Below are 26292 nucleotides of genomic sequence, written 5' to 3'. Positions count from 1 at the left end.
GCAGAGCACCATCACCCCATTTGCTGGGCTTTCCTAAGCACTCCCTCAGTTTGCCCTCACCCAGCATGACTACACATACCGCATTGGAAAGTAACATTGTGGAATGTTCGTTGAGAGCAATTAGCCCCTCCCCAAGATGATGTCTTTTCAATCTGCTGAAGAAAGACCTTAATCCTCGCTCCATTTTGGCAGCAGAATCCGCCGCTTTGTAATGCCTCCAGATTGGCAACCTGCATCGGGATAATGAAAAGAAAAAAAAGAAAGAAGTCTTGCTTGATCTTACCAGATATTTATGTCTAGCCTCCCACAGCTGGGCAGAAGGTACATGACACAAGGTCTCTGAAGACAGCATGTGTACGGGGGTGTGGGAGAGAGTAAAAGGAGAAAATTGTTGGAGAATACAACCCCCTTCCTACCAAACAGTATATGGTCTAGATCCACTTAGAGCATTACTTTGGGTATTGAGTGCAGAAGAAATGGGAATGTTCCTCCCCAGTCAGGACCGGCTCTAGGTTTTTTGCCACCCCAAGCAAAAAAAAAAAAAAAGAAAAGAAAAGAAAACCATCCCAGAATGCCACCCCTGGAATTGTGCCGCCCCAAGCATGTGCTTGGTTTGCTGGTGTCTAGAGCCGGTCCTGTCCCCAGTGAACTGGACTTTTGGATCCTAGCTTTTGAACCAATCAGTTAATGGAGATACTACTGAACGCCAGTAGGAATGGAAAAGTTTTCATTAAATTTCTTGTTTTACATTCACCAGGAGACTGGATGGCTCAGGGCACTGGGTATAGAGCTTTTCACTCTGGATTGCTGGTGAAAGTCCATCCCAGTTCAATAAGGACCAAGAGTTGCTGCCATTGGATAGTTGTTTGGTGCCCTCTGGAATGGGAAGATTTTTCTCTTACCCTAATATGTCAGTGTTTGGCAGCCTCCTCTCCTGCTCTGAGAGCTGGCCCCCTGCTTCCTGATGGGCAGCTGTGATGTTTTGACTGATGCACACCATATACTGTAGGGGGACCATGGCTATGCTGGAAGGGCTCTCAAGACAGAAGTGCCTGTTGCTCTCCACTGAGAGGGAGATGGGGATGTCTGGTGCAACTGTCACTGTCACCCCTTTGGAGACAACAAGAGGAAACATTTAAGTCAGGGAACATCTGCATTTCTGCTACCCTCCCTCTCCTCCTCTCTCCTGCCACCCAAATGCCTCTCTTCTCCCCTTATGAACCTTCAGTTTGCTTCTAAAAATATTCAGGAATCCCCAGGACTTGCCTCAGGTTTCCTCCTCTTTCTGTCTGCGGTTGTACAAACGGACATCTGAAAGAAAACTGCGGGCTAAAGGGGAACTCTCCGAACTATCCACAGGCTGGAATTTGGTTACTGTGGTGGGATTGGACCATGTCATCTGTACTCAGGGTTTACTGTGCCCCCGATTTGCTCACAGCTCCGAAGGAGTTGGGTGGTGGAATAAAGTAGTGTAGTCAGCTGTGAGACCAAGGTCATGCAGGTGGCTGTGTGCCCTTTTGGGTCACCAGCCATCTCAAGAAGACTGACCCTCCCAGCCAGACCCTGAAATTTATCACTTCCAGGAGAAGGGGAGTGACAACATCAACATCATCTTCCTAGCCTTGATTAGTTTTCCCTGCATCTGAAAACGCCCGTTAGTGAAGAGTGCCAAGTACCAGCAATTGCTGGCTAGTCCACTGCAGTTACAGGTCCCTACACGACACAAGTCAGAGAGCTGACTAGTTCAAACCTGTTTTTCACTTCAAATATTTTATTTTTCCTTTTTGGAAGACATCTCTGCTTTTTACTATTTTAGGCGGAGTGCGTGCAGTTGGATGCTTATAGGTGTAGTAGATCCTGTTAAGGGCACATGGGGAGGAACCAGAGAATATTCTCTAAACTTTGCCTTAAAATCAATATAATGTGTCTGTTACTAGTTTCAGAAAGTCTCCATAGAAATGAAACTGTTACTGTTTAATGATAAAGTTGGTAAAACATTCTTTTATTAAAGCATCTTAGTAAAGTTTAAATTTGAGGGGAGAAGAGGAAACAGATTAGCCCAGAGGTGGTGGTAGCCCAGTGGGGACCCTAAAGAGGCATATTTGCAGGGCCCTCCGCACAACACATAATATAAAGCAAATAGGAGTCCCCTTGAGCTGCTTGGGCCTCTAAGCAATTGCTTAGTCTGCTTATGCCTAGCTCCGGCTCTGGGTTATGCTCTGTACCTAACAGTGTATGCAAGGGGGAAAGCATTAATTGGCTTTTGAGACCATGGCACAGATGTAAACAAATTTGGTTTCTATGCTAAAATATCCGCCCAGATAAATATTGGCGCCATTGCTGAAAGTAAAAGTTCTCTGACTGTGGTTTCTAATTAAGCAAACAGCTATCTCCTCAAACTTCTGCTTTAGGATTAAGAGCTGATTATTTGCTGTGTTAATCTGATGATCTGACTAAACTGATTTCATGCCAGTATTGCTGCTAATTAGTTCAGTTGACCTTAATTTGATAACTGAGTTGATTAATGCTGAGTTTGGTAGAAATTGTAGTAGTTTAGCCTTATTGATAGAGCTTTTTGATTATTTGTTTATTATTTTAATAACATTTATAATAAGTAGACAGAGCCATTTTCCTCCTCAGTAATTAATCTGGGCCCAAAACATAGAGAGCCTTTGGAGGGCATGAGCTGATCTACCTTGGAGCCCAGGTATCCCTCCCTAAATTAATGCTTTGGTTCTCACAACTGGGAATAGAAACCAAGTCTCCTGAGACCCAGTTCGATGCCTCCCCACTGGCCCACATTGCCTCTCCTCAAGTGAAGCTAAACCTCCACCTTCAGCGTTCTGTTACCTCCCTGATTCTCATGTGTGAGCACAATGCAGGGCTGTTTTGGGCCACAACTCGGGGAGGGGCGGCGGGGGCTCTACATTAAAAAAAAAGCTTTAATTAACCATTTTTTAATTTTTACATATTGGCTTTAGCAAGATCCTTCTTGTTACAAAAAGAATCTACATTTATTCGTTTTCTTGACAGGGCTGCAGGGTGAACACAAAACTGGAAGACACACCGGGCCATTGGTAAGAGGTGAAAGAAATGCAAGGAATTTGAAGAACAGCAGAATTCAAAGGCCTCCGACTGAGATCAGAGCCTCATTGTGCTAGGTGTATATGTCCAGAATAACATATTAACTGTTGTGTAACCTTTCCAGGGAAGAGACCAAGCATGGGAAAAAGGAAGCACTGCTGTCTCCCATTTACAGCTGGAGAGGTGAGGCACAGAGAGATTAAGTGACATGCCCAAGATCAGATAAGGAGCTTGTGGCAAGGCCAGGATCTGAACCCAGATCTCCTGAGTATTGGTGCCTTAACCATCAGACCACACTTCTTTCCAACCTAGCTAGGAGAATGACAGTAAAACTCTGGATCTGACTGAACCACCATCCCCAAAAAGATTCTGCATCAGAGCAGAGCTTTCCTTGTTGGGGGAGGAGAAGATATACAACTTTATATAATATAAATGTATCAGGCTTTTGAACTCTTGTCTAAGCAGTGAATTATCTTTAAAATTCCTAGGCAAGCAATTTCTTTTGTCCTCATTCTATTCAGCCTAAGCCAAAAAGGACACAAACTGAAAAAGTCATTATGTTACACATTGGATTTCACGCAAACCTTCCACTGCTCAGCTACTGGGACCCGTAAATCCATTTCCCATGACAGATTTATATTTAATAAAATAATAATTGGAAATATACCTATCTCCTAGAACTGGAAGGGACCTTGGTCATCAAGTCCAGCCCCCAGTCTTCACTAGTATGACCAAGTACTGATTTTTGCCCCAGATCCCTAAGTGGCCCCCCATCAAGGTTTGAGCTCACAACTCTGGGGTTAGTAGGCCAATGTTCAAACCACTGAGCTATCCCTCCTCACACATGAAAGTTTAGTTTACAAATCCAACATGACCCTTTCAGTCTTTGAAGCCTGGCTGCTATTTGATCCACTTGTAACTCAAAGCTCTCAATACACAAGCCCTGATCAGGTTTTCTGCATCTGGGTCTTGATTCTGCTTCTGTTGAAGCCAATGGCAAAAGAACCATTGACTTCAGTGGTCCAGGATCAAGCCTCTAGTTTCTACATGAGGCTTTGACTTAAATCAGCTCCATAAATGTTAGTGCGAATACACATGCTATCTGACTGGGGTGGACATCCTGCCATAATGCAGTCAAAAGGAAAGACCTTCTTTGCCTCATTTTGCGCTCCGAGGATACTTTTGTTAAACATGCAGAAGGCTGTGTATGTGTAAAAACCAATACACAAACTCTCACATGTCCCAAATCATGATATACATTTCATATCCTTATATTTGCAATATTGCTAACCCTGAAGGCTAAAAAAAAAAAAAATCAGGAGTCCAGGCTCCCTAAAATCATGAGATTGGCTTTAAAATCATGACATTATAAACAAATTGTGGGGGGGGGGTGTTCTGCCTTTTCATTTCTGAGTATTTAGATTGCACTCTGGCAGGGCCGGCTTTAGGAAGTGCGAAGCCCAATTCGAAGAATTTTGGCGGGGCCCCGGCAAGGATGACTGGGAAAAAAAAATGTAAAAAAAAGCCTTTCATTTCTTAGCAACCGGTTCCCTATACAAAGTTCTGATTTAAGGGATGTGCCACAGGCCCTTTAAATTGCCCCCTGGGGAAGCCGGGCCACCCTGGTACAGCGCACCAGCTCTTGCCTGTATGCCGTACCGGGGCTTGGTGTGGGGCCCGATTCAGGGGAATTGGTGGAATTGGCCTAAAGCCGGTCCTGCACTCTGGTTATGTTTCAAGTTTTCTCTGCAATCATGAAAGCTAAACACTTTTTTTTTTAAACAAAAGCTGAGATTCTTAGGTAATCTCTGATACTTGATTAGGTAATCACCTGATTCCAGGAGTTAGGGCTTCAAGAAAAGTACCAGATACCATGAGATTCAGAAAACAACAGAATTGGCAGGAGAGTAGTACATTATATTAGATTCTAACTTTGAGTACATGGCTGCACAGATGAGTAGGAGCCAGGAGGTAACAGGAACTATCCCATACACTGCTAGGCTAGCTACTTGGGCCTTGGGACTGGGTGCATTGATGCATAGCCAGAAAGGGTTAAACATCCTGCAAAATAATTAACCCACAGAAGACATGTAGGGAGATAGGGCCCCCCAGACGGAGGTGCAAGTGGGGCAATTTGCCCTGGGCTCCCCCCTCGCCTTCCCCCATCCCCCGGCACCTCTGCGCACTGCGTCCCCCTGGAGAGTGCTGCAGTGGTGTGACTCCGGTGGGGCCTGAGCTCCTCCTGCTCAGAGCCACATGGTAAGGGGGCAGGCCTGCGAGCTGTGGCCGAGCAGCGGGAGCTCAGGTCCCACTGGAGCCATGCCACTGCAGCACTGTCCAGGGCTGCCCCTGGACGCGGCACACTGAGGTTCCGGGAGAGGAGGGAGGCAGGGGTAAGGGGGACAGGGCCGGTGGGAGTTGGATAAGGGGAGGGAGTCCCAGGGACAGTCAGGGGACAGGGAGGGGGCAGAGGTTCTGGGGTGGGCGTTCAGGGGACGAGGAATGGGGGGTTGGATCGTGGGCGTTCTGGGGATCAGTCAGGACTCAGCGGGGGCATGGATAGGGGTCAGGGGACAGGGATCGGGGGGGTTAGTGAGGGGTGGGGTCCTGGGGTGATGGTTGAAGGGGTGTCAGGGGAGTGGTAAGGGAATAAGGAGCAGGATGGGTCAGGGATTCTGAGGGGGGCAGTCGGGGGGCAGGAAGTGGGTGCAGGTCAAATAGGGGGCAGGGCCAGGCTATTTGGGGAGGCACAGCCTTCCCTACCTTAAAGCTCATTCAGCAGTTTGAGGCTTGCAGACAGCTATTTAACACAAAGAGCCAAGTGTTATCTTTTCCCTTAGGGCTACCATCCCTTTCACTTCTCAAATGCCAAATTATAGTCTACATTTAATTTCAGTGCCATAGGGAGATTCATATCAGGGGAGGGTAGCTTCATTTAAAATTAGCCATTTTAGATTAACAGTGATAGAGCCAAGGGGGAGGGATCACATGGGAAGAGCAATATCCTACACCACCTACCTCCTTCCCAACCCCACCAAGGGAGACACCCACCCCTGCTCCCCTGCATTCCCCGAGGCTCCAGAGGGGTTAATTCAGTGGTTCTCAAACTTTTGTACTGGTGACCCCTTTCACATAGCTAAACTCTGAGTGCGACCCCCCCCTTATAAATTAAAAACACTTTTTAATATATTTAACACTATTATAAATGCTGGAGGCAAAGCACGGTTTGAGGTGGAGGCTGACAGCAGTGACCCCCAGTAATAACCGTGTGACCCCCTGAGGGGTCCCAACCCCCAGTTTGAGACCCCTGGGTTAATTTAATTTTAGCAATTTAATTTAAATTTAATTCACATGCATGTGCTATTTTGAGCATTTCAGTTTTCACAACATAGGCTCATCCCAGATTCTGGAACAAGCTCAAATGCTCAGTTTGTGGAGTATGTACATAAAGCTATACTAAAGACAAAATCCACAGTAATTATCTCAGTTTGTGAGGGACCCATGGAGCCAGTCTCTAGGAAACAGATAAATTCATGGAGGTTAAGTCCATTATTAGGCTATTTGCCAGGAAGGTAAGGAATGGTGTTCCTAGCCTCTATTTGTCAGAGGTGAAGATGGATGGCAGGAAAGAGATCACTTGATCATACTGATAGGTTCACTCCCTCTGGGTCACCTGGCATTGCGCCACTGTTGGTAGACAGGATACTGGGCTGGATGAACCTTTGGTCTGACCCAGTATGGCGTTCTTATGTTCTAACCGAAATGAACCCAAAGTTATGGAGACAGATATGAGTCAAGGAAGCCAGCAGAGTATCAGAAACCTGGCAAAATCTCTGACTGGATAGGCTCAGGCGTTTGGTCACAAGCTGAGGTGGTTCAAAAGTTTTGGATTTTTTTTAAGCAGAATTTTTTTTATTGTTTCTTTAAACAATAAAACACACCAAGCAGCAAATATTTGGCCACTCACTTCTGAAACCCCAAACCATGTTGGGGTTTTGGCAGACTAATTTCAGCTTTTCAATTAAAAAACAAAAACAAATTTTGAAGGAAAACAGACATTGGCCGTGATTTTTTTTCTGCTTTTTAAAAACCCCTAGTTTTCAATCCAAAAAAAGCTTTGACAGAAAATATTTGTCCAACCCTTTTAATGAGCTTTAGTGCCTTTCAGCACTAGCTGACGCTGAGAACCAGTGATACCTTCTAAAGGTGACTTGAAAAGAAGTTCTCAAAACTGGGTTTGTGCTGAAATGCGGAAGGTTTTTAAATGTTTATTTTTCCCCAGGGCTGCCCGGTTGGTGGGCGGGGGGGAAAAAGGCGGCAAGTTTATTTTTCCACAGGGGCCCCCACGATAATATAGTATTCTATAGTATTGCAACTTTTTTTTATGGAAGGGGCACCTGAAATTGCTTTGCCCCAGGCCCCCTGAATCCTCTGGATGGCCCTGGGGGAGATAATGTTTGGTTTTTTGTGTATTTACATATGTATGAGTAGGATGGACAATGTAATCAACAGTCTATGCTGTATTCTGATAATTCAGAGCTCAAAAGAACATCCTATCATGTAAATGAATTGTAAACGTGGGATAGCTCAATATTCATCTCTCTTTGAAATGGACTGCGAATGGTGGAGGAACAAGTAAATGGCCTTATGTTAATTCATATAGCTAAGGGCTTGTCTACACTATGCAGCTTTTAGCGACAAGGCAGTGTCAACACAGCCTTGTCACTAAAAGTCAGCGTGTGTGAACGCTCTGTTGGTATTTTGTCAGCACTTTTGCAGACAACGTACTTCCAGCCCCACAAGCAGAGTTAGCTTCGTCGGCATCAGAGTGCTTCTGCCAACAAAGCCGCGCTCATACTGCCACTTGCATCGGCAAAACTTTTGTCTTTCGCAGAGGGGGCTTTTTTAAGTACCAGTGAAAGACAAAAGTTTTGTCGACAATGTCGCAGTGTAGACAAGCCCTATGTACTGGTGATGAATGCCCTTCAAAGTCATCCTAATTACTTTTTGTTCCTTGAGGAATTCTAACTTGTCAAAAGACATGAAATTGTGTAAAAGATCCTTGGATCCTGATTGTGTCATCTCAGATCTGCTTAGACTTTGTCAGGGGAAGTCTGAGTCACAAGACTGAGGTCCCAGTTATGCTGGTACGCCCTGAATATAAGATATGGACATTGGACTATAACTATTAACTGAATTCTAAAAGAACTCTTTGCAACTACAAAGCTCACCATCTCTGCTGTGAATCTGAACCTCAACGAGCTGAAATCATGTCTGTATGTATATTGATTTTTTAACCATACTCTCTCTCTTTTGGTTTTTTTTAAAGTAAATTTTAGTTTAGTTAATAAGAATTGGCTGTCGTGTGTATTTGGGTAAGATCTGAAACATTCATCAGTCTGGGAGTAACTTGTCCGATCCTTTGGGATTGGTAGAATCTGTTCTTTTATACGATGAAATAAGGTTTACAGAACTTTTCATCATATTTGACATGTGTACCTGGATGGGGGCCTGAGGAAACTGTGTTGTTGGGACTTCTGAGAAACCAGTAAGGTAATAATGAAGCTGTTGGTGCTGATTTAGTGAATCTAAGTACTGGAATATCCACCCGCTTTTGGGGGATTGTCTGCCCATTCTTTGCTGTTCACTCTAATAGAGTGACCACAGCTGGCTCCCCACTAGAACCCTGGTCACAGGTGCCCAGGAGTAGACACAGTTATTTGTCTGCTTCCTTCCTTCTTGAAGCAGTTGGGTGGGGAGTGGGTGGAACCTTGGCTCTACTCTCTCTCCAGCTTGCTGGCCAGAGCAGCTGAGCCAGCATGTAGAATCGGGCAGAGATAGTTTCCTGATACTATTGGCCAGGACTATATGGCTACCTACCTTCTAGGAGCAGGAAGAGAATTGTGACACAAGTCGCAAGGTGGATGTAGCATACACATGATGCTCTTGCTCATGATTGTGCCTAAAGACACAATCCAGCCCTTTGACTTTATAAGGCTCTTCATTCCTGACTTTTAAGAAATGCAATAGAGTGGAGACTTGGGGACTGTCCAAGGAGTTAGTGCAAGCCGGGGAGGTTAGTAAAGGAGTGCTAGATAACTAGTATCACAGCCTCAAGGGGAGAAAGGAAGCGCCATGGGCTATACTTGGAAGCTGGAATAATGAGGGAAGGAACAGGCAGGCAGAGAAGTAAGAGCAGAAGGATCTGATTGGCAGGGGGACCAAGACCAGAAGGGCTGCATGTAATTGCAGCTGCGCCAGGGATTCCAAGTCTATTCCTCAAATTACACTTCTAACTGCATGTAGCTTGTCAGTTGGCAGAGACAGACATAGAGGAGTAGGTGCAGGTGGCAAGTTATATGGGCCCATGGTGCCCGTGCTTCACCAATATTCAGGAACATGGGCCCGGCTCCACCAATGTTTGGGCTTATATTTTCAGAGCCATCCCGTCCATAGGATGGACTGGGACAACCAACCCAGGCCCCGTGCTTCAGGGGGATGCAGGGACCAGGGGTCCTGGAGGATTAGTTGGGGGCTTGGCACCGGCAGCAGCAAGCAACCCAGTCCCAGCCCACTCCACCCCACCACTTTCCACTCTGCTCTGCCTCTTCCTCCCCCTACTCTGCTCCTTCCCCCAAGCTCCCGCCCCCACCCTGCCTCTTTCTGGCTTCCACCCCTTCCCCTGAGCAATGCCAGGAGCTGGCAGGGCAGGTTGGGGACAAATCGCTCGCTGCTGCCAGTGCCCAGCCCCCTGCTAATCCCCCAGGCTGCCCTGGGCCCCACATCCCCCTGAAGCATGGGGCCCAGGGCAGTTGCCCAGGTCCATCCTATGGATAAGACAGCTCTGCTTGGACCCATTCTGGCTGGACACCAACACAAATTATACAAACCTGGCACCCATGGGAGTAGGTACCTGTGCAAAGGTACCAACTCGGGCAGCTCGCCCATTGAACCACCTTTCCCACCCCAGTTATATCGCTATTTGTAGTGTGTTGGCTTAGTGCACGTGTGTCTACCTGAGCTGGAAATTATACCTTCAGTTGCAGCGTAGATGTACCCTGTCATCAGAATGGCACCATCTCTACATCTGCTCTACACAGATTCATAGGTTCATAGACTCTAGGACCGGAAGGGACCTCAAGAGGTCATCGAGTCCAGTCCCCTGCCCTCATGGCATGTAACTGTCTTGTCTACCGAAGGTGTGAGGCAGCGGAGACTCAGCCCTTCACGGAGCATGTTTAAGGAATTGTGCTTATGACTGAGGGGAAAAACCTCTCCTGAGTTTCCATGCACATCCTCCTGAGGCACCATTTAATCTGTTCTGCTAGCACTCTGCATGAATGGAAGGAGAAGAATTTCCACAATGGATTCTACAGCCAAAGTAGCAGCTGAAATAGTTATCTGTGACTTTCAGTAACCTATGCCATTAAAGAGCTAAACACACATGCCATGTGCCCGGCAATGATAAATAGCGCTAGCTGCCAGCTGCCAAGGGCTTTTCCAGTACTGTATCGCTGAGTAGCCATCAGTGAATGATATTGTCAGGTCAGCATGCATTGCAAAGAATAAATAGAAGATTTCCCTGCCAGGGCAGATCACTGGCCCATGTAGTCCGATATCTTGCTTTTGGCAGTGCCAGTACCTGACCCGTGAAAGGAAGGGATAACCACCTAACTAGTTGTGCAGTATTGTATTTTGAAATTGGGATCTTGCAGATCATCATCTTACACCCTGAGGCATGAGATGTGATTATCCTTTATTCTCTGAATTTGCATAACTACTAGAGTCTAGAGATATCAGAGTCATAAAATTATCCAGTCCTTTTCAAAATCCAGTCACAGGGACCTCTTGCTGCAATGAATGTTTCAAATTAACACAGTGTGAAGAGAAAAGATAAGCCATGCAATTTGGCTAATTTGTTACATGCTCATAGACACCAGTGGATCAATGGAGGGGCACATATTGATGGCACTTCCACCTCTGGGTCACAAGTTCTTTGGTTCAAGTTCCACATTAGGAGAATGCCAATGCTCCAAGCCAACACTCCTTCTATCAGTAAAGGTAAATCCTAAGTTAGAATTCCTAACATCCAAAGCTAGTTAGTGTCAGGAACAATGAGAAATCACAGCGAAGAAACTCTTCTTACCTGTTGATCCCAAAAAGTATTTTTCTAAGACAGATCCATAGCCGGTGGGATTTTTGGTGAGGTTGCTGATAACAAATGGCTGCGACTTTGTATTCACATTGTTCAAAGGCCAGCGCTGGGCTCTGATGCTTGCTCCTCCGTACCAGGAGACATTAGTCATTGAAAAACAATCCTGCAACCAATCACAGAGTTCTGTTAGAAATGAAAACAGAAAACTCTTTGTGCCAGGGACTGGTACATAGAATAATACATACATAGGGTAATGAAGAGAGAGAGGACTCTTTACATTATGTGCTTAGAAAGGGAACAGGTTAAGTGGATTGAGCAAGGAATTCTGCGCCAGTGACTCGCTAGGGGGCCTTTGGAAAGTCAGAACCTCCATATCTCAAGCCTCCCCACTGGTAGCCTTCAGGATAATGACATTTCCCTCATTGGATGCTGTGAGGATTAACAAGTGAATGTTTTCCCAGTGTTTGAAGCAGACAGCTCTGCAAGTGCACAATACTACCGGTGATGCCAGCCTCAAATATTCAATAATTATGAAATAGTCCTTAAAAATCCATGAGATTTTTAAAAGATATATATCAGTTTTAGGTACTTTGTCTTTTGGTATCTGAGCTTTTAACTTAAACTTAAAAATGTGACAAATGTTTCTCTACAACCATGCAGGCTAGAATTTTTTTCATAAATGAAAGCTGAAATTCTGCATAATCACTTGAATTCAGGAGCTGGTGATTTATTAACACCAAGCAAAAGCAAGACTCAGTAAAATCACAAGGGTTGGCAACACTGTTATTCTATTATCTCAGGTACTCTGTATATTACATGCTGTCATGGAGTTTGGGGGAGACAAGGCCCTGCACCCCCGGCTTCCTGCGATTCACCAAGGCTCTCAGCCAGCCAGTAAAATAAAAGGTTTATTTAGGTGACAGGAACACAGTCCAAGACAGGTCTTGCAGGTACAGACAACAGGACCCCCTCAATCATGTCCATCTTGGGGGAGGCCAGGAGGCCTGTCTGGCCTCCCCTCTATTTTCCCAGCCAGCTCCAAAGTGAAACCCTTCAGCCCCTCCTCTTCCTTTGTCTCTTTCCCAGGCCAGGAGGTCGCCTGATCTCTTTGTTCTCCAACACCTTCAGTTGGCACCTTTGTAGAGGAGGGGTCCAGGCAAATTAGTTGCCAGGAGACAGAGTGTCAGCCATTTTCTATGCAGACCATATCACAGGAGCCCCCTTGAGCTCTGCAACAATCACACATCCTGATCCCCCCACCTAGATACCTAAGAAATGCATAGGGGAAACTGAGGCACTCACACAGTATTCAGAGAAAATGTTAAGAACATTCCCACTTTGTCACACATGCCTTAAAAAGTATTTACTTCTTATCAATCAAAAACTAAAGGCAATACTTTCCTTTTAAATCCCTTCAATGGATCTTGTCTCCAGGACTCCTCTGGGGAGTTCCACACATGCAGGGAAGGTGGAATAGCAAAGCAGGTATCTACTACCATGTGGACTTGAGAGGGAAATTTTGGTCCAGCTCCCTTACCCTTTTGAATTTTGGTGGTTTGCACTTCTATAGATACAGCAAAAGCACTACAAATATTGTTCAATGTGGATTTTATTATCTATATTAAAGCTGACCAGGAAATATCCCTCCCCCCCAAAAATAAACAAACAAACAAAAAACCCACAGACAAAAAATTGTTTTAATACAAAAAAAAAAATCTAGATGTTATTCAGATTTTTGGCAACTGAAAAGTGAGTTTTTATATTTATTTTTACAAAACCTCAATTTTTTGATGAAATTGGGGGGGTTGTGTTAGAATTTTCATTTAATCAAAAAGCAGCTTTCCATCAAAAAGCTGTCAGAACTTTTTGACCAACTGTGGTCTATATATTGGAGAGAGAGAGCAGAGAAGAGCATATCTGCAACTTTAACTTTAGCTGCTAATGTTCTGACCCAAACTAGTAACCCTTATTTAAAAAAAAATGCAGTCCTTTCAGGAAAACAATAACCTGCCAGTCTAGATTTTTTTTTTTTTAAATAGAAGAACTCTCAATAGCAGTGCATCAAAGCATAACCTGATTTAGAGATGCTGGAAATAAGAGTAACGGATTTTTAAGGCTAGAAGGGACATGTGCTGTAGTGTACAAACCCCACAGTGGGGAATAGAGTGTTAAAGAGCAGATCTGAGCCCAAGAGGCTTCGCCCAGACCTATTTGCTGGGAGTGCTTGCAATAGAGCTGGAGTTTAAAAAGGCACAGCATAGCTCAGTTAGGGAGGTCAGTGCAAGTGAGCAGAGCTGCTCTGGTAGCTCCTGCAGGGTTACAGAAAGAGCCCAATGCCATCTGGAGCAGACCTCAATTTAGAGATGCAGGCTGCCAGTGGAGAGACAGCATAGCCTGCCTGTGAATGAGGAGGAAGAACCTCTGGACCCCTTTCAGCTGAGTATGCATTGCAAGTCAATAGCCAGGCAACTGGTAGGCCTCTAGAGAGACAGGGGATGTAGTAGGAAGTGACCCAAGGAACAGTCTTGGTGATACCCTTGCCTTTGCTGCACACCTGAACTGCCAGCCCCAGGGCCTTGGGTTGGAGCTTGATGGAGAGGAAGGACCTGAGTTCCCCTACCAGCAATCTACAGACTTGAGCCAGTAGGTGCTACTGCCAACCCACGGACTTGGAACCATAATGGAGAATAGCATGCTAGTGCTCCAGCCACAGCAGACCACGCTGCATCACAGGACCATTATGATAAGCAAATGCATCGAATTTCACCCAGTGGTTCCTTCACTGAGTCCAATAACTTGTGGTTGAACTAGAATGTATCTTTTAGAACAGGGGTGGGCAAACTTTTTGGCCTGAGGGCCACATTGGGGTTCCAAAACTGTATGGAGGGCCGGGTGGGGAAGGCTGTGCCTCCCCAAAGAGCCTAGCCCCCACCCCCTATCCACCCCTTCCCACTTCCTGTCCCTTGACTGCCCCCCTCAGAACTCCTGAACCATCCAACCCCCCCCGGCTCCTTGTCCCCTGACCACCCCTTGTCGGGACCCCCTCACCCCTAATCACCCCCCCTAGGATCCCACCCCCTATCGAACCCCCCACTCCCTGTCCCCTGACTGCCTCAACCCCTATCCACACCCCCACCCTCTGACAGCTCCCCCCGCAACTCCCACGCCTATCCAACCACCCCCTGCTCCCTATCCCCTGATTGCCCCCAGGACCTCCTTCCCCTTATCCAACTCTCCACCCCCTTACCACACTGCTCAGAGCACCAAGACTGGCAGCTATGCTGCCCACCTGGAGCCAGCCACGCTGCTCAGAGCACTGGCGGCACGGTGAGCTGAGGCTGCAGGGGAAGGGGGACAGCAGGGTAGGGGCCGGGAGCTCAAAGGCCAGGCAGGACTGTCCTGCAGGCCGTAGTTTGCCCACCTCTGTTTTAGAATAACATCCAGTCTTGATCTGAAGATGCCAAGTGATGGAGAATTTACTACATTCCTTGGTAATCTGTTCCAATGGTTAATTGCCTGTTAAAAATGTGCATCTTATTTCCAGTCTGAACTTTGCTGACTCCAATTTCCAGCTGTTATGCATTTGTCTGCTAGATGAAAGAGCCCTGTAGTACCAGATATCTTTTCCCTGTGCAGATCAAGTCACCTGTTAACCTTCTCTTTGATACACTCAGTCTATTTATCTTAAGTCTCTCTCATCGTAAGGAATGTTTTATAGACACAAACCACTCTTGCAGCTTTTCTCTAAACTCTCTCCAGCTTTTCAATATGCTATTTAAAATGTAGACGATGTTGGAACTGAACACCATATGCCAAGGGTGGTCTCACCAATGCTGTACACAGTGGTAACACCACCTCCCTACTCCTATTTGGTACTCGCCCCTTTATACATTTTGTGCATCTCAGCATCCCCTTGGGAGTTCAGTCTGCGTCATCCACAAACTTTATCAGCGATAATTTTATATTTTCTTCCAGATAACTGACAAAAAAATATTGAGTAGCATTGGACTGAGAACCAGTCCATAGGGGACCCCCATTAGAAACAATTCCCTCATAGTTGTTAATGGGGAATTAAGAATGTTTTCATATCTATCAGATAACTTGTTTTCAATTAATTTAACCTGGGCCATGCTGAGAGCCATAAAGAACATGGACAAGGAAGGGACCAAATGGGGAAAAGAAAAGCTGTGAATACACCATCCCCTCGGCCTGGCCAAAGGAGGAAGGGGAACACAAAGAACAGTAAAACCACTCAAGGAGGCTCTAGAGATGAGCTGTTCATTAAAGACAAAAAACCACCATTCAACCTCGGTTAGGTTTTATTCCCCCTCTCTAGCTTTGTCTATCCCGCCAGTAATGTTCTTTATAAAACAATAATTAAACGAAACACACATTGAGATATAAAATGGCACAGATGTACTTTATCCAGTGGGCTGTCTTGACATTTATGATCTGCTTGTGAATAATTTCTCAAATACCTACCACCGTTTGAGTTTTGCAGTAGACACTAGTCCACTGCAAGAGAGTCACAACAAAATGAATTCCCTTAGGTGGTAGCATACGGAAAACAGTGCCGCCATTAAAAACAAAACACCTAGCAAATATTTCTAAAACAGTTTCTGTCAAATATGTTTAGTATATCTAAACAACAGAGCCATCCCAAACTCCTGCGACTAGAACCCTTCAAGTGGACAGGCAATGAAAGTGAAAAGTGACAAATTCCAAACAGTTAAAAGGAAATATTACTTATACAACACTCAACGTGTGGCACTCACTGTAACAAAATTATCACTGAGGCCCAGGGCTTCGCAGGATTATACATTTATACTCACAACAAGACTATCCAAGGTTACAATAGTGAATAACACAAAAACAAACAGCAGTTTCAGACAGGACACAAACCTGCTTGCTTCAAGGCATAAACCAACTTCTGGGAATGGGGTGCAGTGGAGCGGGATGTTAGAACGCCCATTCCCAGAAGGGGTGGGCAGGTTATTCCTTAACTACCTCCTGCAGGTTCTTGCACCTTCCTGTGAAGCAGCTGGTGCTGACCACTCCCAGGAAGAGATTACCAGACTAGACAGATCACTGGGGGTCTGATCTAGTATTCTTACATTACTTTATAGCACAACACACTATCATATATTATCACCTTCTCTTCCTCATCCCCTCTCAGTATAATAGGACATGTTGGTATGTTAGTGTATGTAGCCCTGGTTCAGCAATGTACTTAAGCGCACAAGCCTGGCCAAAACCTGGTTGGTTAGTCTACGCTGAAACATATGTTGCAGCAGTTTCACTGCTCTGGTGCCTGAGACAACTAGATTAAAGCTACCTCGAGTATGTCTACACCAGTTGCGATCATACTCTGTGATTGCAATGCAGACACACTCAGTATGTGTGGAGTGAAGCATTAAAATAAAACCTTTCAGTAAAGAAAATGGGTTTGTAGAGAGATGAGAAGCGCTAATATCACAGCTGAGTTCTTTCCTTTGGGAAAGAGAAATAATCTGAAGAATCCTCCCTCTTCTAAACATTTCTGTCGTACAATAACATGCCTGCAAAACCTGCTAGTTGCCTTTTTTCCCATTCAGACATATGAGAAACTCATTGTTGGCCTTGAGACCAGATAGTCTCACATTTCAGAATCTTCCACTCTCAGATCTGGACAGATATTTATTCCTAGATTCTAGTGATATTTGTGGACACAGGACCTGTGCCCAAATATTTAAGTCCTTTCAAAATGATCGGATCTGATTTCAGTTCTGCTTCTGGTAAATTAGTAGTAACCAAGGATGCTTTGCGGTACATTTAATAAATGGCACCTTTCATTCTGGAGACCCAAATTCCAAGGGGCTGTGAAGACAGCAGGACAAATTCTGCCCTCAGTTACACCATCTTAAGTCTAGAGGAAGTCCAGTGACATCTACTGAGCTACTCTGAATTTACAGTGGTGAACGTGTAGGCAGAATTTGGCCCACAGCTGTTTATAATAGCAAGCACTGTTTTCCGTCTCCATATTTTAAGATATCCCAGTGGTTAATACTGTAACAGTCTATGTTACCACAGAGCTGAACCTTCAACTGGAACATGTTCCTCAAGTCTCCACTCAGCTAACTGTGGATTTAATCCTGCTTCTGTAGAGGTCAATGGGTTGCTCAAAGGGAGCAGGAGCAGGCCCCATCTTTGCCAAACAGTGGGTTACTGATAGAAGGTTCTTTCCCATAAGAGCTGGACCAGATTCAATGGAACTATATCAATTTATGACAGCAGAGAATTTGGTTCTCCTTCAATCCAATAATTATGTAAGCCGTGCTTAGCACGATAACATAGGCTTACCGATCTTGCCATAAGGTTTCCAGGCAGGCATCATGCAATAAATAACTCTGAGGATAATCCTAACTTTGGCTACTTACTGCTTTCACTGTAATCCCTGACTTGAAAAGGACTTTCTTCCTCAGAACTTGAAAGTCTCTCCTGTTTTCTCTAGCATCCAGAATGCTACAACTTGGCAGGCCAGGCTTGCTTTATGACATTAGCAGAGGGTAAGTACAACTCTGTATGTTTCATATTAAATACACAGCTGACTGTTTTATTTCATAATCAAAAGGACTGATCAAAGCACCATCTTCCCCGTGTTGCTTGGCCTCTCCACTGGAAGACAAAGGAGCTGCTAGTTCTAGTCCTGGATTACAATTGTCTTCTGCTAACTAAATACCAGGGGAACGGATGTCAGAACATTCTCCATAAGCAGGCTGCAGCCATGGCCTCCCAGCCACTGGAGTTTCTGCAGCTGGGCAGTGTCACCAAAAAAGTGATTAGCGCTCACTGAAGAGGACTCCTGGCCAGGAAATGTGCTGCTTCAGCAGAATTATCACGCAAAGGAGCTTCTGCACCTCCTGTGTCATGTGGAGGGACAGGGAATTGATGTGGCAGTCCTGCCTGCGGTGGGGATAGGTAAGAGAAAAGGCCACAGGATCCTCAGTTACATAAATTCAATTGTCCTAATGCCCTGTGCAAGTGGCACCGAGAGGTTGCAGTAGCGTAGGCTGGGAAAGCAGCCGCATGGAGTGGACTGATTACTACTCTGCGGCTCAATGCTCTGACCCCAGTTAGGGTGTGTGTTTGCATCCTTAACCCTTTCACGCTTCACACTCACATAGCCCAACTGCTCTGACTTTCTGCAGGGTGCAGGGAAGGCTTTGAGCCTGTCCATGTGATACATAGGTCCCGTCCAAAAAATTCCTGTAGCAACTGTGTAGGAGCCTCTACAGCCCACTGCAGTTCTTATTCAAGGCACTTTAAATTAGGGTCTCTACACTCCGTACAGAATCTCACGTGCTACACGGTACATTTAAGCCTTGTCCATACAATAGCTGAAACCATGCTAGCAACATATATATTCCTGTAACATCTCAGCCCCATCCTTGCTACCTTATGAGAATATATATTATGGGGAGAGCTGGCAGTGAGCCTAGTTTGCCTACCGCTTCCTTTTATAAAAGATTGTTGTGACCTTTTCTCTGAAAGACCTTCATCCTTTGTAATAGGCCTTTGATATTCAGCTGGGGAGATCCCCTTGGGCTACAGAAATGCCTTTTCTTTCTCCTAGGAAATTCCGTTCAGGTTTGGCTGAAAGATCTATGCAACTGTAGATTTTAAATCACTGTTTCCCTTTTCTCACTTGTGTCCCTCAGGGAACTTTTGGCAGTCTGCCCAAATACCTGAACACACCAAGGGTGGGCTCAAGCCAGGGCCACTGCAGGCAGCTGTGAAAATAGCCAGAGCAGAGTGTGGGGAGAAGAGTGCTCATCCAGGCTCTACTCACCTACAAGTCCCTAGAACCAATACATAGCCCCAGTGGCCTGTTTACACACACACATTTGTACCCCGGGGCACCGCATGGAGCAGAAACTCGGCTCCCTTAACTACTAGGCAAGAAGAGAGAGAGAGACAGACAGACAGACACAGACATGGCAACACCCCCATTCTCAAATCCTGCAAATGGCACCAGACACCAACCCCCCATTCTGGGGGCAAGACGTGGGGCAGGAGCTCCCCCCACTCTGGGGAGTGCGTGGAGCAAGATCCAAGCTGGAATGGGCTTCTTCCTGGACCTAGCACCTGGACTCAGCAATCCAATCTCCTCCCACCTTCCCACATAACAGCTTTCTCCTACCATTCACTAATGTTGGTCCTGTAGCTCACGTAGCAGCAGTCTGTGCCACACTGCTGAAGGCTCGGGATTCAGATCCTGTTGATGATCCATGATTGGGGGAGTTGTTATAGTTGAGCGTAACAGAATTTGTTTTTACCCTAACCCGCGCCCCCCACACACACACTATTGCTCAATTACACACAAAAAGCTGCTTTAAAAGAATGTATGCAGTGTTGTTGTAGCTGCGCTGGTCCCAGGATAAGAGAGAGACAAGGCGGGTGAGGTAATATCTTTTATTGGACCAACTTCTGTTCCTGAGAGACTTTCACCAACAGAAATTGGTCCAATAAAAGACATTACCTCACCCACCTTGTACCTTTCAAAATAATGTTATTTATGTTGGAGTCAAGCACCTGAAAGTTAGGAAGTGCCAGATTTAGGATTACAACCATAATTCAGGTATTCATTATGGCAGGCCTCCACAACATACGGCGGCCCGCAGAGGCTCACTATGCGGCCCATGACGGGGAATCAAAGGGCTCTGGGCTGCCTGCAGCCACGGGCAGCCCAGAGCCCTATGAATCCCGGCTGCGGCTGAGATTTAAAGAACTCTGGGCTCCCCACCGCTGCGGGCAGCTCAGAGCCTTTTGAGTCCCGGCCGTGGCTGGGATTTAAAGGGCTCTGTTCTGCCCGCAGCAGCGGGGAGCCCAGAGTTCTTTAAATCCCAGCCGTGGCTGGGACTCAAAGGGCTCTGGGCTGCCCACAGCCGGGAGAGCCCTGAGCCCTTTAAATCTCAGCCACGGCTGGGATTCACAGGGCTCTGGGCTGCTGGCAGTGGCGGGGAGCCCTGAACCCTTTAAATCCCAGCCGCGGCCAGGATTCAAAAGGCTCTGAGCTGCCCCCAGTGGCGGGGAGCCCAGAGCCCTTTAAATCTCAGCCGCGGCCGGGATTCATAGGGATCTGGGCTGCCTGCAGCGGCGGGGAGCCCAAAGTTCTTTAAATCTCAGCCGCGGCCTGGATTCAAAGGGCTCTGGGCTGCCGGCAGAGATTCCCGGCGCGGCTGAGATTTAAAGGGCTCAGGGCTCCCCTCCGCCATGGGCAGCCCAGAGCCCTTTGAATCCCGGCCGCAGCTCCAGCGGATGGGCTGAGGCTGGGATTTAAAGGGCTCAGGCTCCCCTCAGCAGCAGGAGCTCTAGGCCCTTTAAATCCCTGCCCCAGCCCCGCAAAGTTCCATGTTCCCCCAGCCGTCGGAGCCCTGGGCCCTTTAATTTGCCCCTGAGGGCTCCCAGCCACCTCTTCAGCTGGGAGCCCCTGGTTGATTTAAAATCAAGTATCACTTCTCCACCTCCAACCTTCCTTTTTGGCCCACAGCTGTTTTGGTGGGGCAGCGCTGGGGAAGGAGGGTTTGTTTCTGCAGGGCTGGGCAGTGCTGGGGTGGGGTGTTTCCACAGGCCGAGAGATCCTGGGGCGGGGGGTTGTTTCCACGGGGCCGGGGGGTTTCGGCCCTCAGCTGTTTTCTTTGGAGTAATGTGGCCCTCGCCGCTTTACGAGTTATGCAGGCCTGCATTATGGTATGATCTTTACACAATCATACTATTATATCTGTAGGATCCTGCATTATTCTGTGCACAGAATGGATGCCCACTGAGCCAGTAATTATACTTGCATGAGCAATCATACATGGTTTTCCTAATGGTGCTTAACATTGCAATCTAAATAATGTTCGTTTTACATAGTTTGTGCGTATGTGTGAGAGAGAGTGTGTGTGTGTGAGAGAGAGAGAGAGAGTTTTGAGTTTGTGGTGACTGGTTCTTTAGCTTCAGGAAGGCAATATAAGAGACTGGACAGGCTGCCAGGAGGAAATCCAAGAAGAGATAGTTTTAACATGTTTCCTTTGCAAACGATGCTAAATATTTTAAGCAAATATTATGAAAATTCAGTTTTCTGAAGTTTCTGTATTGAACTTGAAAACCATTTCAGTCACTAAAGTGTAAAACATGAGTCTTTACACCCTTCTCCAAGTGCAAATCTCAACGCACCCTTAACTGTCAAGTCCCTATTGATGCCGCCATAATATATGTATATGTTTTTCCCCCACTAAATTTCCCTCCCAAAAATTGTACTAAGGTCCCCCAGTACTAACAACGGTGCCTCTCCTCAGCAAGGCAAGCAAAACAAATTTGGAGATTCCAGTTCAAGGTGCTTTGGTGACATGATGAACCAAAAAATCGCTAAGAATATTTTTCAAAAGAGTCAACAAGCTCCTGCCACTCCATAATACAAAACAAAAACAAACCGGGAAAGTATCAAGAGTTATGTGGCTTTTCCCCCCCTTGCCTCCTGGTTTCCTAAACCACCTAAATACAGTCAAATATATTATTTCGGTTCAAATGCTCTTGTTGCCTCTTCTCTTTCTAAACCTTTCCTTTTTGCCAAGCACCAGGATCAGCAAGACTTAACCTCCCACATGACTTCAAATTCTCTGGCAATTAGAACAAGGCCTCTTTCTTGAGTGCCTGTGTGAAAGCCCGGACATATTTCAAGGGGGAATGGGGATTTCTGGTTGTTTAAGCATTAGCAGCTAGTCCCACTTACACCCTCAAAAGAATGACCAGCTCCTAACTCTGTGCAGTGATTCATGCAGAATTGGGGTCCTGGGGAGGGAAATTCAGCTATTTCAAGTGGGCTGTTTCGGTTTGTATTTAGCGTTACAAAGGAACAGCTGAGTCCATGAAAAACAGGCGCTACCTGCCAAACAACTGTTACTCAAAGGCAGCCATAGATTACTTTAACATATTTGGGCCTGATCCTTAGCTGGTGCAAACTGAATAAGTCAATGGAGTCACGTTAACTGACACTAGCTGAGGATCTGGCCCTGTATGTGTAACTATGTCTTGTTTTGACTGCATTCCACAGAACCATGTGTCACAGGACTGTTTCTATCGCTCAGCAGAGAGAGAAGATTTATTGGTGTCACATGGTGCATCAATAAATGGCTTTAACTGTTAGGGGGGCTTATTTTTGTTTTCTGGTGTAAACTTCTAAGCACATGGAGAGAATCTGGGGCAGATCTGCAGTACAACTGTAAAATGCAGCCAGCCAGCAATAATATTTAAAATTTATCCTATGTTCTGATAAAGGGACAGCTACAGCCAACTAATTTACTGGATTGTTTCCGAAAAGCCTTTTATCTACGTTTCATTTTCTCCTCTCTGTCTTGCTCTGTTGCTGCAAGTTAGAGACCCTGCTCATCTCACCCAGCTTAATCCCTTTCACAACCACATTCACCCCCTCCTTCCCACTGGCCTGAATTTGAACCTGTAAACATCTGAGGAGTTTCACCTTCCCCTGAAGTCAGCAGGAGTTGGGGGCTCTCTGCATCGATCAGACTTCTGTTTCCTAACTTTTTTGAAACACCTGTGTGTGTCGGAGTCCTGTCTTATTCTGATTGATTCAAATCTACAAGAGAATAATTATTCTCTGTCTCCTGATAATATGAAATGCGTATTCATGACTCAAGTTCCTATGGGGTCCCTTTGAGACTGATCCTAAATGTCAAGCAAAATTTCTGAACTCCATAATGGTTTAACTACATTGTAAAATATTTTTTATTTGGGTGCTAGTAAGGGACAAATTCTATTGAAAAACAGGGCAAATCCACTCCAGTCCTCAAGCTGAATGTTTCACTAAAATGGAGGAATTTGGCCCAGAGTATTAAAATAAAGATTCTCTGCTGATGTAAATGGGACAGCTATAGTCAACTAATTTGACTGTAGTTCAATTGACTTCAGTAGCTGATTTCTACCACCTGAGACTCTGGCCCATTCCCTGTTTCTGACTTTCCCCACATCATATTTTCCAACCGTTTTTGATTTTTACTTGGAAAATGATCAACTCTATCCTACTCATCACCTTGTCAGTATAGATCTGAAACAAATTAAAACAAATCACGCACGTAGGCAACACTCACTGATTACATTAAAAAATGTCTCCAAAGCAAAGTGTATTTTAAATGTGGATTTACTGTACAGCTAGCAAAGATGTCGATATCTAGACAATGTATAGATCAGAAAAAAAAATCTGATTTTATTAATGTCCTCAGTGCTGACACCTGCTGTATCAGGAGAAAGGAAAGTGCCATGCTCAGATACAGACAAGTTGATTCATTCTTCCCTCTCCTAAATATTGTATAACAAAATACTCTTCAGTGCTCTATAAGTTGCAAGAACATCACACAAACTGAGGAAGCACAAGAGGAAGTTCCCCAACTTTTAGCACAGGCAGAGAAGCAGGTTCTGAAACCTGGTACAGCCACGGGATTTCAGTGCCAGTGCAAATATGCGGTGGGTATTTATTTTACCTAAGCTCTTTTTAGTTACAAACAGAGGAAGGAGGGTGCTGCCATTCTCCCACTGAGGCCATTGGAATAAATCTATTGTAACTGTGTTTAGGAATAACCTTTTCTAGCCTTTTGGTTTTAAACACCATTGTTATTTTTTGTGTGTTGGTGTATATATGTATTCAGTCTCTGTCTAAATGTGACTTTAGTTAAAACCACACCACTATGAGGAGGTAGCTACAGTTGACTGGTTGAGTATTATTAGTGTATTTTTAATGGTGACAGTAGCAGCCGGAGTGCTTTGGAGCACCCATCTGTCTAGGATTTTGTATGATCACCCCATCATTGTGTGGTCCAGGTGCCCTCCACAAAAAGTAAGCATACACAAGATCTCCCTCTCTCTTCCAGCCCTGTCAGCAGAACAAGCTTAATGATATTTTATTAGATTTTATTTTATTTATTTTTAATTATAATAAATATATAAGGCTAGTTCCTCCACTGATGTAAATTGGTGTGGCTCCATTGACTTCACTGGAGCTATGCTGATTTATACCAGCTGAGGATCTGGCCCAGAAAGCACCACGATGCATTAATAAAACACCACATTTGTTTTATAACTAAACCAAATCCCCATTACCTTTAGTGTAATCTTGCAGTGCAGTGGAGTCCAGTTTATCCTGTAGCACTCTGTGCTGGCGGAAGGACCAGGTTCGAGGGAAATCTCCAGATCCGCCATTGCATCCCAGGTATAGCAGAACTCCGTCTTGTTCAGCCAGCACAAGTTCTTCACAAAGGGCTGCTCCATGTCTGGGAAGTTGCCCACATTGATCTCCACCAGGGTCTTCTCCTCGCTCAGGGTCTGCAGGACGAGGGAGTGAGACCTTCGCTCCCAGATGAGACCACTGATGCTCCCTCTCAAGATCCAGTTCTTGTTTGGCTGGTCCACCACTTGCCAGTAGATAATCCCAATGGTCATCACGAAGAAGACAGCCACCCCGAGGCAGGCAATAGCTCCCTTCCAAGTCTCATTCATCTCCTTGAGCCCAGAGTCCCACGTCACCTCTGGGATTAGACTCTGGTTCCTGGGACGAGCATGGGGCATTTTATACAAAATTATTAAAGCAATCTCGCAAGGAAATGCTTCTGCTTCAGGACATGGAGCTCTCTCTTTCGGAACCTGCTGGGAAGCTCTCTTTAACTTTGGTTAGTTCCCCCTCCTCTCCAAAAATAACTTCACAACTTCCCCCTCCCAGAAATAAAAACAAGTAAAACCGCTTCTCAAAGCTTTCTCCACCACTCAGCACATGTTGCTAAAGGGGAAGTTATTCTAGTCAGCAGTGCACTAGCTGTAGAAAGGGAGAGTGCCTGCAAAATAGAGCTGTAAACGTGTGGTGTCAGATCCATCCCCCCTGCCAGATTTGTCCCAGGTGCTTGAGCTGTGACGTTTCTCTGGCATGCCAGACTGTGCCTAATCAGGAACACTGTCTGTGGCCCTATAGAGACAAACATGCACTGAAAAGCTTGGATCCTGTATAACCATTAGATTGGGAGTAAAGGAGGGGGGAGTGGGCAGCAGCGGCTGTATAGGGAAAATGCAGCATTCAAGTCTCCACGCAGCTTTGGGTTCAGGCTTGTAATGCAGCATTAAGGGGACACATGGTGCAGAGAAGATCACAGTGGATATTTGCTGATTATAAAGAGAAGAGTGTGAATGGGATTCCCCAAAAGTGCAAGTCACTCAGGTCAAAGTATAACAAGTTCTTTAGCCCTTCCTCTGCCAAATAGAAGAGTTTGATGAATCTACCTGATGCGTAGTAAAAACTGGAAGCTGTCTGTAAAGCATAATTTCATTCAAAACCTCATCTGGTGTAGATCAGTGTAATTTCCTTGATGCCCATGGAGATATGCTGATTTACACCAGCAGAGGATCCACTCTCATTGCTCGGCACTTGGTTGGGTTTCCTGCATGTAAAATAAGCATTTGTTTCCAAGTAAAAACATTGCTTGGCTTTTTTCCTTCCCTCAAAGAGAAACACTGATACTAGTGCATCTGCTCAGGTTTAGGTGAAGTCTCCATGCTAGTCACACTTCCCTGTAATGTAACCACTGGCATTAACGTATGCTGACCCATGTCATGCAGGGCTATGAATCTTCTGACCCAGCTCAGATGACTGGATCCAGGAAATAAATCTCAATCTTTTTGTGCACTCACTGTGTCATACTTCCTATTCACCGGGGGCATGCCTAGGTCTATAATGTTATTAATATTTATTTTGCAGAGTGTGAGAGGAGAATCGGGCCTCTTTTGAGCTAAAAGGCTATATATGAGGGTGATGTTATGGGTATTTGTTCTTCGCAGGGCCTTTCAGTTTCTGCATGGTGGCATTGCCACAAAAAGACAAGATGCCATTTCCCTGACTCAGAAAGAGGCATAAACACAAACAAAGAGATAACTGGGTTTAGTCAGGTACCTGTGGTCCCCAACTCCACTACAGGAATGGGCAGTCTCTCCCTAGATCTCCACTTGCAGCATTCAAAGGCCCGATTCTCCTCTCA

The 26292-nt window shown here is 45.6% G+C and overlaps 1 protein-coding gene across 2 annotated transcripts in view; it reads right to left on the bottom strand.

Annotated features, from left to right (window-relative positions):
• LOC116820551 (SITS-binding protein-like) overlaps positions 1-25595 on the bottom strand; it is a 76546-nt gene extending 50951 nt beyond the window's left edge. For both annotated transcript variants that reach the window (XM_032773108.2, XM_032773111.2), the window contains exons 1-4: positions 24374-25595; positions 11231-11402; positions 903-1110; positions 80-230 (exon numbers count right to left, since the gene is read on the bottom strand). In XM_032773108.2, the coding sequence (XP_032628999.1) occupies positions 80-230; positions 903-1110; positions 11231-11402; positions 24374-24838 (996 nt within the window). In that variant the 5' untranslated portion in view covers positions 24839-25595. The remainder of the gene's footprint in view (positions 1-79; positions 231-902; positions 1111-11230; positions 11403-24373) is intronic.
• Between the last annotated feature and the right edge of the window lie 697 nt (positions 25596-26292).

Source organism: Chelonoidis abingdonii, chromosome 4, assembly GCF_003597395.2.
Source record: "Chelonoidis abingdonii isolate Lonesome George chromosome 4, CheloAbing_2.0, whole genome shotgun sequence".
In the NCBI taxonomy this organism is placed as follows: Eukaryota; Metazoa; Chordata; order Testudines; family Testudinidae; genus Chelonoidis; species Chelonoidis abingdonii.
Note: the sequence above shows the minus strand (reverse complement) of the source record. Positions and strands in the feature narration are given on the sequence as shown.